The 12,590-nt window shown below is 46.3% G+C and overlaps 1 protein-coding gene across 1 annotated transcript in view; it reads left to right on the top strand.

The window, feature by feature from the left end:
• Positions 1-12,357, top strand: part of SUGP1 (SURP and G-patch domain containing 1) — a 28,431-nt gene extending 16,074 nt beyond the window's left edge. The window contains exons 8-14 of the mRNA XM_090027296.1: positions 866-1,209; positions 6,030-6,136; positions 6,805-6,982; positions 7,303-7,409; positions 8,437-8,582; positions 10,046-10,175; positions 11,263-12,357. Of these exons, the coding sequence (XP_089883422.1) occupies positions 866-1,209; positions 6,030-6,136; positions 6,805-6,982; positions 7,303-7,409; positions 8,437-8,582; positions 10,046-10,175; positions 11,263-11,289 (1,039 nt within the window). The 3' untranslated portion in view covers positions 11,290-12,357. The remainder of the gene's footprint in view (positions 1-865; positions 1,210-6,029; positions 6,137-6,804; positions 6,983-7,302; positions 7,410-8,436; positions 8,583-10,045; positions 10,176-11,262) is intronic.
• The last annotated feature ends 233 nt before the right edge of the window (positions 12,358-12,590 follow it).

Here is a 12,590-nt window from a genome sequence, read left to right as displayed (position 1 = left end):
CCTGCTGGGGTCAAACTTTAACTCTTCTATTGGTTACTTCAGATATTTCTCATGGAAGGCCCAATCCAGTATTCTTTGTCCTGCTGCAATTCCCACTGAAGTTAATGGCACTCTTATCTGAGTTAAGGAATAGAAGATCACACCCCCAGTAGATTTCAGAATGCATTGGAATCATGTGCCTGTGCACCTGTGTAAAATCATAGCAGTAAAAATCTATTACCTAGCAGAGCATGTTCTTCTGCAAGAACAGACAGATTCCTGCTAGGAGGATATATTCCATATTAAGCTGATCCTCTGAATGAGGTATGGGAGAAGCTAAAAGGAGGCAAGATTCTTGTTACGAATCTTGTTAAGATTCTTAAATTGGGGGAGAAGTGGCAAATGCATTTGTAGCAAACTGGAGCGTGTCTGATCCGTGTAGCTGTCAAACTGCAGGCACCTCGTATTCCTCCCACAGACGGGGCTCACTCTCCACCCACAAGGAAAGTGCTCCTGTGTGCAGGAGGCATACACAGCAAAGTATCCATGACTGTAAAAGAAGCCCATGCTTCTGTTGTGAACTGAAACACAGCATGCACAACATGAACATGGTCTCAGGATGAACTTTTTGTTGTTCAAGCAATACCGTGTGGTTATAAAGGGAGCAGAATAATAACTAGAATCACTATCTTATGAGGATTGCATGTATTTAGAGCCCTGTAAATGCTGTGGTCCATTTACAAACAGATGAGGTCTATGCTCAGAGGAGCTTAGTGTAACATGCATCAGCCCAGCACAAGGAAGATACAGAGAGGAGAGATCTGGGCCAGAATGGGATTTGGGCCTGAATTTAACTTTCATCTGCAAACTTTCTTTTTTTCCATAGGTTTTTATATGAGCCAAACAGCAAAGGCTACAAGTATTACCGGCAGAAGCTGGAGGAGTTCCGGAAAGCCAAGAGCAGCCCCACAGGGGCACCACTTGCTCTGGAATCCAGTTTGAAACGCAAGATCGCTCCTGAAGCAACGCCATCATCATCATCGTCATCATCGTCGTCATCATTGCCATCATCATTGTCGTCAGCTGCTTCTACGTCTCCTAAACCAGCCCCAGTGACCGCTTCCAAAAAGAAAAGGAAGAGCAGGTGGGGGCCGGAGGAGGAGAAAGTCGAATTGCCCCCACCAGAGCTTGCCCAGCATGACCTGAGTGCTTCCCCCTCCCCACTGTCAGGTTAGTGGTTCTATAGTATGGGCTGGTTGAGGTTTTTTTTTTTTCTTTGCGCTGTGTTCTGTCCTAGACCAGTTGGATCTCTAAACAGGAAACCCAGCAAGTCTATCTGTTGTTGTAATCTTCCCAGTCAGCAACCCACTATCTCTTGGCTGAGTCTAGCCGCTAACTCTCCTTGTGTGCAAACCCAGATAAAGCACTTTATCTCATTGACACTGGGGATTGGATCTTATCATCCCTCAGCTATCTTTAAAACCCCACTGTACTGTAGCTCATTATGGTCTCAGCCTCTACACTATTTAGATCTATTTCACTGCAGGAATAGGGATACTTAGAAAACAAATATAAGTCTGAACTGTGCTTATTCCCTGTGGCAAGCCACCATCCTCAAACAGCACTTTCATCCTCAACTGATCAGAAGTGTCGCTACATGTAAATAGCTCTTCTCCTCATGCTCAGGGATACAAGTCACCAACTTTCAGAGCCCGTTTCAGTTTGTGGGACTGAACTTTGGGTTCGTTATCCCCCTCTGGTGTTGGAACATCACAGCCCAGACCTCTTTCTAGAGTGCAGTTTGCACCAAATACCAGAGGACATGACTTCCCTCCTGTCCCATATATGCCTGTGCTAGGTGTGCTCACATAAATCTGAGCCTTTCAAGTACAACAGGCAAATGCAGACATTTTCCAGATACAGTTTGAAAGTTTGTCTGGGATCCTTTGCCCAGCTAATGTGTCAAGGGGAAGGGATATGGAAATGTGAGAGAAAATGAAGAAAAAGATCAAAGATAAAACAGCCAACAAACTACAGGTGAAGTAGTGACAGATGTCTAAAAACAGGGAGGTGGAGTCCTCGCTTTCCAGCCAGTGCCTCCTTGCCACAGGCAGGGAGAAGATATGAAACAGGACAAATGGTAGAAAGTAAACTGATTTGTTTTGAGGTGCAGAGTGAGACCGCATGTACTTCTCTAAGCACAAGGTGAGCCTCTGGAATTCAGGCTGCCACTGCCACACAGATCATTGAGTCAAGTCCTGTGCTTTGGTTTTTAGAGACTGGATAATTGCGTGGCTATTAATAACATTGGTCCTTATGCCTAACCAGGGTAAAGGGTAAGCGATGTGCATCATAGAGGCAGCTGAACACCAGAAGGGCAAAGGAAGAAGCCCTCCATCTCTCTCTTGCGTGTACCCTGTATTCAGCATTTGACATGATGGGGTATATTGTAGCGGTTTCTTTCCTCTAAAGCTTCAGATACTGGCTGGTGCCCAAGACAGGAAAATTGATTACACGGCTCACTAGAGATGCAGGAGGAGGGGTACCAAGCCTGATGTGCCACCAGGGTGATTTTTGTATTCCTGCTCCTACTGAGCCAGCTTTCAGATGAAGAATTCTCTCCGTGTTCTGACTTGCAGAGTCCTCCTCTCCTTGCAGCCATTAGCAGCTCTACTAACAGTTGCAGTGGGGCTGGTGAGGAAAAGTCAGGCTTAGATGGCTTGTTGCCCCTTAGGTTTCTCTATTGTTGTATTATTTTTAAGAAGTAAAATACCAAAGTTGAGCAGACACCATCAAAGTAAAATATGCAAATTCCAACCTAGCTCATTATGCTGCAGCTAGGGTCTGGCAGCTGTGTTCCCCAGTGTGCCACCTTGCTGAAATCTCCCCTCACTTTTTGCTGCAGCTTCCACTTAATTAGACAGTGACATGCTCACTGTAGTTCACGGTCGCTTTCCACAGGGCAGTGTGTCAGCTTAAAGGAAAGGACAGCAAACAATCTGCCAGCCATAAGAAATCAACCATTAATGTTGTGTTAATGCTCTGCAGGGGAAGTGCAGTATTGGGTCAGCTGGAATAGTCCCTTTCCAGAATTCACATTCTTTGACCTGGCAGGTGAATGGAGGGCCATATCATAGCCGTGGCCCCACTGCAGTCAAGAGGCACAAGATATGCTGCTGTTTGTTCTTATCCATACTTTCCTAGCCCCATTTCCATAGCTGCTGTGGAGCATTGTATGTCTAGCTTATGGCTGCTGTTCTTTTTCTTTTCCTGTCTGCTTTCCGTAGTAAATCAATATCATGTAGAGCAGGGAATATTGTTCTTTTGGACAGAAACAAGGCTCTTCTTAAATATATTGATACTTAAATACCTAATTTCCTACATCCTGACAGGCCTAATGTACTTGAGATGCTTGGTAGAATATGTATATAGTTACTTGGTCCACTGCATTGTGGGAGAGCCTATGAAGAGTGTCGAGACTCATCAGAACCTAGCAGTGGATTGGGGGAGGGGCCCTGTTTTGAATCTGCCTCATTTTAATTAACGTGCTCTGCAGACTTAGCGTCCAAGGTCCGGCAGCTACGTCTGTAGCAAAAAGGGCTCCTTTGGCCCCTAATGGGAATACACTCCCAGCATGAGGAAGGCGGAAGATTCTCTCCAGGTCTATCGGCAGTGGTAGATCTCCAGATAGTCTTCTACCAGCGCTGTGGCTACCGTTCATGCTGTTAACCCTGTTGTGCCCCAAGGTTATATTTTGCAAGGATATGCTTTTCCTAGAATGAAAGCACTTTTTCCCTGCCTCCCAGATTTTTCTAGAAAGAAGACGTGGAAGAGATGTGCCTTGTCCTTTGGCAGCTGTTGGCATAACTCTAGCCTGATGCCACTAACTCTTAAATCCCATAATCTGTTTTTATGCAGTAGGACCCAGAAGCTTTGTAGGATTGGGTTCCTTAGCCTCCCACAAGGGTGAGTGTTTGTGAGCTATCCAGAAAAATATAGAGGCAAAGCAAACCAATGCACAGCTCCACTAAGGTGCTCCAACTTTTATTTCCAAATAAAGTGTTGCTTTCCAATAACTGCCCAGGACATGAGCTCCAACTGGGGAGAGAAGCAGTTCCCTGCTGAAGTAAAGCTGCAGCAAGCAGCCGTGCAGCCTGTCCTTCACTTAGCAACCCCCTGCTTATTAAGTGGGGGGGCCCTTCCACCTAACCACCTGGATATGAAACATCTGGGGCCTGCCTCTCCTTTTCCTTCTGACAATTTTGTCTGCATATAACATGGTTCTTTGTGGACCCAGGCAAATAAAATAAGATAAAAAATCCCAAATCCACAGTGGAGCTCCTTGTAAATCTCGCCATGTATGGGAGAACCAGGTTATTTATTTCTCAGTAATGTGATGGCTAGGCTTGTACTTCTCATTCATTATTGTTGGGCATAGTGGGTGCTTAGCACTTCACAGGATCAGGCCCAGACCGGCCCGGCCAGCTCTGTAACCTTCTCTCCTGCTCTCATAGTTCCTTGCTGAAGCTGGCTACAAGAGTGCCTATAACATGTGCTGCGTGTGCATGGACAGCCAGATCTCTTTGTGTTCTCATTTGAGGCAAGCATGAAGGCAGCTACTTTCCAGGTTGTGATGTGCTTGGCAGAGAGCATTTGGGGAGGGAGGGCAGGCAACAGTGCTCCGATCAATTGCCCTAAGTGAGGATAAGGGAAAGGGAGAGAAGACCCTAGGGGCCTAATTAGCATGCTGCACAGACACTTGGTGTCACGAACAATGATCCTGTTATTACCCAGCTTCATAATTAATAGAGAGTGAATAATTAATGAAGCATCATTTAGCCATAGCCTGGACTTACATTAGAACTGAGGTTTGTGCAGCCATTAGGAAGAAGAAATCTTTCTTCTTGTACTGAAAAATTAAAGGTACTTTCAAGTGCAGTTGTGTGAGGGTTTGTTTGGGGTTTTTTGGGGTTTTTTTAATCCTTTAAATATTTAAACCATTCTAGTCTTGACTCTCATGCTTCAAAGAGGGAGCTGCTGGCCCCAAGAGTTACAAATGGAGCAAGCTTGCAAGCAGTTCTGTACTGTAAATCTCTCTTCCACAGCCCCAGCAATGTTTTTATTATTTTATTTCATGCTGCAGCAATACATTTTTTAAATGCCTATTTAGGACTCTTTAAAATGCCCCTCCGAACGCACAGTGCTGCACGGTCATTTCAAATCAGTGGGATGGATACCTGCCTGGATAAGCTTAAAACGTAATTTCGGGGCCTGCCCAATACAGCAGCAGGTAAAATAATTTCAAAGCAGGGTCTTCAGACTCAGGCACAGCACAACAGGAATACATCAATGGAATCGTTGAGCTGAGACTTAGAGCGTCTCCTCTTTGAAGGCAGGAGTGCTGACATGCTTGGAACTGCTCCCTTTGAGCTCTGTAAATTAGAAAGTAAAACGCCTTTGGGAACAGTGATTTCCAAGAAAGAATAATGCCTGCCTCTCTCTCTTTGTTCGTCATTTGCCTATCGTTCTGAATGAAGTAGCTGTTTACATAGGAAACACAGTACAGTTTCTATGCCGATTGGCTGAACAGTGTGCTGATGAGCCGAAATCTGCTTGGGACTTCATGCTGAAAATATCATTCTTTTTTTCTTTTTTTTGTCGGGGGAGAAATCGTTTATGAAGGAGTTTAATTAGGAGAAATAAGATAAAATGAAGAAGAGACAACTTGGGACTTTTGGGGGAGGGGGACTTCCTGTCAGCATGATGATTAAAAATGTGGAATAACTTCCCAAGACAAGTTGAGGACCAGGCTCCTAAGATTAAACTGGACAAAACCGTAGAGAAACTGAAGAAGGGAACAATTCTGAGTTTGCCAGGAGGGGGAGGCTCATCTAATGGGTCTCCTGTAATTCTGCAGTGTCCTACCAGGGGTTGTGCTGTGAAAGAGACTGCAGGGATTTCAGCCAAAGGGATCCTGGGACACAGCTCTGCCATCCTAAACAGCTGCCTCACTTTTTTTTTTAAAGCCTTTTAACATTTGCTTATTACAGTTCAGGACCTCAAGGGTCTCGGTTATGAGAAATGGAAGCCGGTTGGACTGGTGGGTGTGACAGAGCTCTCTGAAGCCCAGAAGAAGCAGCTGAAGGAGCAGCAGGAGGTAAGGCCCTGTATTGCTGAGCTACTTGGTATGCCAGCCTGTTGCATTGCAGCATTTGGGCATTTGGAGGTGGGGGGTGTGGGAATAAACAGGTGGCAAAAGCAGAGATTCCTCCCAGAGGCCTGAACAGCAAACTTTGAGGAATCTTACTGCATTCCTCGGACATGCATGATGCTGCATCAACAATGATGCTGGTTAGGACATTGAGGGATGCAAGTCAAGTCTAGTCCATCGCTTTCTCCACTAAACATATCAGGAGCCCTGTCTCCTCTTGCACGTTTCCTGTGGGACTTTGTTCCCCTTCCAGCTGAAACCCTGTAAAGGCTATTGTTGCTTCTGTACATCGCTGTTGCTATAACTTGAGGGAAAGCATAAGCCGTAGTAGAATTGGCCAGTTGCTGGAATCCAGAGCTTCAGTTAAACTACTTGAAGATCAGATGGCAGCTGCCTTCAACTTTTAAGATAGAGATGCAGCTCTCAAAGGTGCCAGCAGATGATGCTCCTGTTTATTGGAGCAGCCAGCTACTTGGATCAAGTTACAGCAGTGCCTGCTGGGAGTTGTCAGTGTTGTAGCCTGCATAGTACAGAGGTGAGGCAGCCACAGGCTGTATTGTAGAACCCCAGGGACCTCTGGCTAGCTGAGAAGACTGCTGCTTTTCTTCCCCTAGATGCAGCAGATGTACGACATGATCATGAAACATAAGCGAGCCATGCAGGAAATGCAGATCATGTGGGAGAAGGCAGTTCAGCAGCACCAGCATGGTTATGACAGCGATGAGGAGGTGGACAGCGAGTTGGGGACGTGGGAACATCAGCTTCGACGAATGGAGATGGACAAGACCAGAGGTGCGTGGGAAAGGGGGAGCAGTGAGGTTGCACTTAGTTTGCTGCTCTGCAGAGACCTCCGGAGTGGGTCTTCTGGTCAGAGCAGGGGATCATGAGTCGGGACTCTTGGATTCCATTCCCACCTCTGCTGATGACTTGCTGAATGCTCTTGGGCAGATCCTTTCACCTCTGCGGCGTCCATTTTCTCTGTCCGTAGAATGGAGATCATATCCACTACATGTGGGGTTGTGAAGCTTAATGCTTTGTCAAGCACTTTGAGATCAAAGCTGCAATGTTTGATCGTTTCTACATTTTGTTTTTATCGTTCATGTTGAGAGCAGAGTGGGCTGAGCAGCTGACGCAGATGGGCAGAGGAAAGCATTTCATTGGAGATTTCCTGCCACCTGATGAGCTGGAGAAATTCATGGAGACGTTCAAGGCATTAAAGGTGACATGAGTGAGGGTTTCACAGGCCACAATGAGATTCTCAGATCTGCCTGATGGCAAGGAGGGGTAGAGCTCAAGCATTCTCTGCCTCGTGCTAGACAGTGCTGTCTGCCTGTCACGTTGAGAGCCACTTATTCTTACTGATACCTTTATAGAGGAGTTCTTGTTTAAGACGCATCAAGCCCAATGCAAGCTTCCCCCCCACCATCAGAAATACCTGTGCTTAGAATTGAACCTAAAAAGAGTCAGGACACTGGTTTGGTTCATCTGTGGGACACTGCAGGACACTGGAGTTCTTCTACTGCTGGAGACAATGGGAAATAGCCTCATTCCCCAGGGTGCTGTTGCTGTGGGAGGAGAGGAGGGCACAATTTGTGCAATCCACAGAAGCCTGGTTGCACAAAGTTATAAAAGAGCCTGTCAGTAACAGGGCAGGGCACTGTCCATAATTACAGATGCACCTTTTGGACATTTACCTTGGGTGTGCAGCTCTTGTCATGGAGCAGGATGCATGTTTGCTAACAGCATGCAGGGAGACAAGGCTTTATCTAGGCAGTTATAGTAAAGCAGAAGCATAAAGCTCACAAAAGAGCTAATGCAGAGCCTTTGAGAACTGCCGGCCCTCCCTAAACCCTACAGCATCTGGGTGTTGCTATGCTTGATAGTGCTTCTTTGTAGCCAGCCCAAGGCTTGAAACTCCCTTGAGAGGTTGGCTTAAATAAGAGCTGTATCTGGAGCCAAGCCATTTAGCAACATTGAATTTGGGAACTTAGTATTTCTCAGCGCAGTCTCACAGCAATGTTCCCCACTCCTTGCTGACTGCATTATACCATATGCGGGGCTCTGCTGCACTTCATCCCTTCCCTGTTTGCTGCCCTGTGGTCAAGTAGAAAGAAAATCCCAAGAAACTGTTAGCGATTGACTTTTCCTTATTGTTTGCTAGATCTCTCCATAATCTGCACAAGCTGATACCTGCTCTGTCCCTGTCTCTGGTGAAGTAGCTAGTGTCACCTTTTGTTGCCCTGCAGGAAGGTCGTGAGCCAGATTATTCTGAATACAAGGAATTCAAACTGACTGTGGAGAACATCGGCTACCAGATGCTGATGAAGATGGGCTGGAAGGAGGGTGAGGGGCTCGGCACTGAAGGACAGGGAATTAAAAACCCAGTCAGCAAGTAAGCCAAATTCTTCCTCCTATTGATTCAGTCCTTTTCTGTCATGCCAATAATTGATGCTTCTATCACAGCCTATTGGAAGCAGCTGGAACGAATGTGACTGCAGTTCATCATTTGGACAGTGCGTGGAATCCTTTCAGTAAAGAAAAAATAATTTCTATTTTCTGCCAGGATCGGACTTGTTAGTTTTCACCAGACATATCTGTGATGTGAGCACAAGCCAGCTGCAGCTGGAGCTGTGACTTAGACACCACCGTCTTGCTCCCTGTCTCAGTTCCCTCATTTGTAAAATGGAGATAATGCTGGCTTACTGCACACAGCCATGCAAGGATTTAACTGATGTTTGTAAAGTGCTGTATGCAATTGCTATCAGGATATAAAGTCCATACCTTCTGCAGCTGGAGAGCTCTGCTGCAGCCTGGCTGATCTCTGGCACACTGTGCATAGAGTGCAGTTGCCAGTAGAGGGTACTCCTCGAACTGCTTTTGAAACCTAGTTCCAAATGAAGCCAAACGCTTTGTTTGTGATCCTGAATCCTGCTGGACATCAGGCTCTTCGGCAGAGATGCTTTCTTGCTTGTGGGCATTTTAGGGATAATAGTTTGATATAAGCAGCGTTTGCATCCCAAACTGACTGGATTGATCAGCTCCTAGTAGTTTCTCCTGAACTACAGGAAAACTGTATACAGATGATCAGAGCAAGTCAGAATGTTTCCCATCAGGCGGTCCCTTTTACCAGTGACAAGTGTGTGTGTACGTCACTGTGAGGCAAAGATGAAGTGTCTCTGCAAACCAGCTTAGCTTCTTGGGGAGTCTGTCTGGGGGGTGGGGGTGCTCAAACCCAACATGTGGCAAAAGATCATGATGCACAGAACAATGGAGCTTCTGGGCCTGCTGTGGGGAACATGCCTCCACTGCCCAGGGCTGTGCAAGGGATCATTTGCTAGGGTTCTGCCACTGCTGATGCCAGACTTTGCAACCTGTAAGGGAGCTGCCTGATGCATGCAGAAAACTGCTGCCACATCCCAGGACCTCTGATAAGGCAGATGGGAGGCAGGCACTTTCAGTGCAGTGCATTTGACCACCATGGCTGCTGGAGTTTTATCAGCAGGGCAGTGCGCAGCATAGTTATCCCTGCTACAGCTCTAATCCAACAAAGCGTTAAGCGAGCATGCATGTGCACTGCAGCTGCACTTGCTGCTGCTCTGGGAGAGAGTATTTCCAGCTGGCAGTGGAGGAATGGGGCTGGAACATAATCATAGTGTGCTGCTGTACAGTCAGAAGTAGATGACTGTACAGCAGCCTGACTAACCTTTGGATACAGGTATAGAATGGGTCCCCAGTGTTCCTCAATCTTAGCTCCCCAGAGAAGGTGGATCTTGAGAGGTGGTATGCGTTTCTGATAAGCAGGAGGACAATCTCTTGGCCTTTTCTTACCTGGGAGTGCTTTTTTTTTTTATCCAGGGGGACGACTGCCGTGGATGGAGCTGGGTTTGGAATTGATCGTCCAGCCGAGCTGAGCAAGGAGGATGACGAGTACGAGGCGTTCCGTAAAAGAATGATGTTGGCCTACAGATTCCGCCCCAACCCTTTGGTAATGTGGCTCCCAAAGCACCGTAGACCTCTTGACAATGCCCATGTCCCATAACTGAGAAGGGGGGTGCCTAGTATTTTACCTTGTAAGGCACATTCTGCCTTGCATAAGAACGGTGAAAGGCGCCGTGTTGTGGCCCTTCCTGTCCAGACACTGGCTAATCCTCGCAGCCTCTCTCAAGCAGGAGAATGCTCTGGTGAGAGTGGGGGACCAGGAGTCAGGGCTTGGGGCCTCCTTTGCCAGCCTTTTGCACAATTGCATACAGTAGCGCAACATGGGATTGAAATCGTGCACAATCAGAGTGCTGAGGTTTTGTGCTTTTCTGCCTTGGTTAAATGACTGCAAGGGCAGGGCAATGGAGAAATGTGCCTCACAAGGCTGTGTCCAGCTCCACTCTTGGCTCACTTGGACCTCGGGTAAAACTGCATGTTGATTTCTTTGCCCATAAAATGGAGCTGCTGAGGCTTATGTACCCCTGGGGTGACTGGTACTTGCTGTTTGTAAAGCACTTAGTGGTCCTCTGATAAAAGGTGCAACGTAAGTGCAAAGTTGCATCACATAGTCCTTCAGATTCCCAAGGTCCCATTTGAATAGAGTAAATAAGGTAACAGTCACAAGGAAATGATTGCTACCCTTCATGCAGAGATTTTCTTTTTGATGCTGTTCTTGTGCTGAATCGAATCATGATTACTACAACACCCTGGCAGTCAGCTCTCCTTGCTCTTATTTTTAATAGAAAAGTTCCTGGCATTTGGCTTGAGCCTGTACTTGCCCAGTCTGAGCACTGTACACAAAGGATGCTGCCGGGTTGTCCTTGAATCCCAGCAGGTTTTATGTTGAATAATCATTCTCCTCACCACAAAAAGCGTTATCAGTTTGCGTCTGACACCGTCACATCCAGCAGGCCAGCGCTATCAGAAAGGTGCATTCCATTTGTCATTTCGCAAGGGGAATCTCCTGCTCTACCTCTCCAAGCCCCGTGTTCAGTGGTGTCCTTCGATTAATATTAATTGAGCTCAAACACTCATCAGAAGGCTTCAGCTTGCAATTTTTAATTAATCTTCTGTTGTTAATCCTTTTCCTGCAGAACAATCCGAGGCGACCTTACTACTGATGGTGTTTTCAGGACAAAGTCTTTTCAATACCGTTGTAATTTTACTGTGAAACGTTACAAATTTGCATTAGCATCCCCCCCTACAATATTGTAAATTTATTAAAGTCCCAGCACCATCTCTCACCCAGAGCGAAGGGTGAGTGTGCTTGCTGCACACTCGAGTGCCATGACAACCGCATCCTAACAAGGCCTGGGATGGGATTCATAAGGGAGAGGAGAGCAGGCCCGAATGGAGGGTTTTTTATGGTTCCCTCCTGAATGGAAGGGTGCTAATAGGACTCTGTTTGTTTGCTGCTCAGTGCCACGTTACTTGCCAAGACATGTGTATTTGCAGATCCCTCCACTCTTCGGATAGGCAGCTTTGGCTGTCTCATGTTTTTATAAAGAATATGTACAAGGGACAGCTCCCAACCCCACCTCTGGGCTGTTGTTGAGTTCTTTGGCCTTTCCTCCCAAAAGATGGGTTCAAACACCGTATTCAGTCCAGCAGACCCTCCAGCTAACATTGCAAAAGAACAGCCTTGTGGTTTGACTGGTGCTCAGTGGAGGATGAGATCCAGAACAATGCACGGAGCATCATATGGGGGGGTTGAGGTAACTAGGGAATTTAGTCCAAACCCAGAGGCAGAGTTCCCTGCTTTTTTAAACACTAAATTCACCCACAACCTTTGGAGATATGAGAGGCCTACAACCATGGAAGGGTGAAGAATCAGGCCCTCAGACACCAGTTAGCTGCAGGCGGTGGTGATATTAAACACCACCTTTCTCTGCTCTTCCTGTAAATAAAATCTATTTTCTCCTTAGTAGGTTTTTTTTTTTAAACATTTACCAACTGGAAACAGTGGTTTAGCCAGATTTCCAGGGGTGGAGACACAGCCGTGGCATTCACCTTCCCTCAGAACATCTCATAGAAGCTGTATGATTTTTTTTTTGTTTGTACTGTTTATTTCCCCCTGCCCCAATATCAAACTTGCCATTTAGTATGTGATTCACTTTTCTGTTAACTTTTTTCTTAATGATGTAGAATCGATGGCTTGGCTTTCAATAAAAAAGGGAAAAAAAGGTCAACTTGATATGAGTTCATCATGGGAAAATTAAAATGTATGAGTCCCTGAGAAACGCAGGCAGTCACGCCTGCAGCTGAGAAATATGTGATCCATTCCTGACAGTGATATACGCCAGTGTGACAGGTGTGCTTATTACAGCCTGCACACTGGGGTATTGCAGTTGCTGTGGCTAATCAGCGCATGGGCAATAACCATGAAACATTAGATAATAAAGGTAGGAAATTTGGCAGGGCC

Source organism: Crocodylus siamensis, chromosome 14 (genome assembly GCF_052110815.1).
Source record: "Crocodylus siamensis isolate JL-2025a chromosome 14, ASM5211081v1, whole genome shotgun sequence".
In the NCBI taxonomy this organism is placed as follows: Eukaryota; Metazoa; Chordata; order Crocodylia; family Crocodylidae; genus Crocodylus; species Crocodylus siamensis.
Note: the sequence above shows the minus strand (reverse complement) of the source record. Positions and strands in the feature narration are given on the sequence as shown.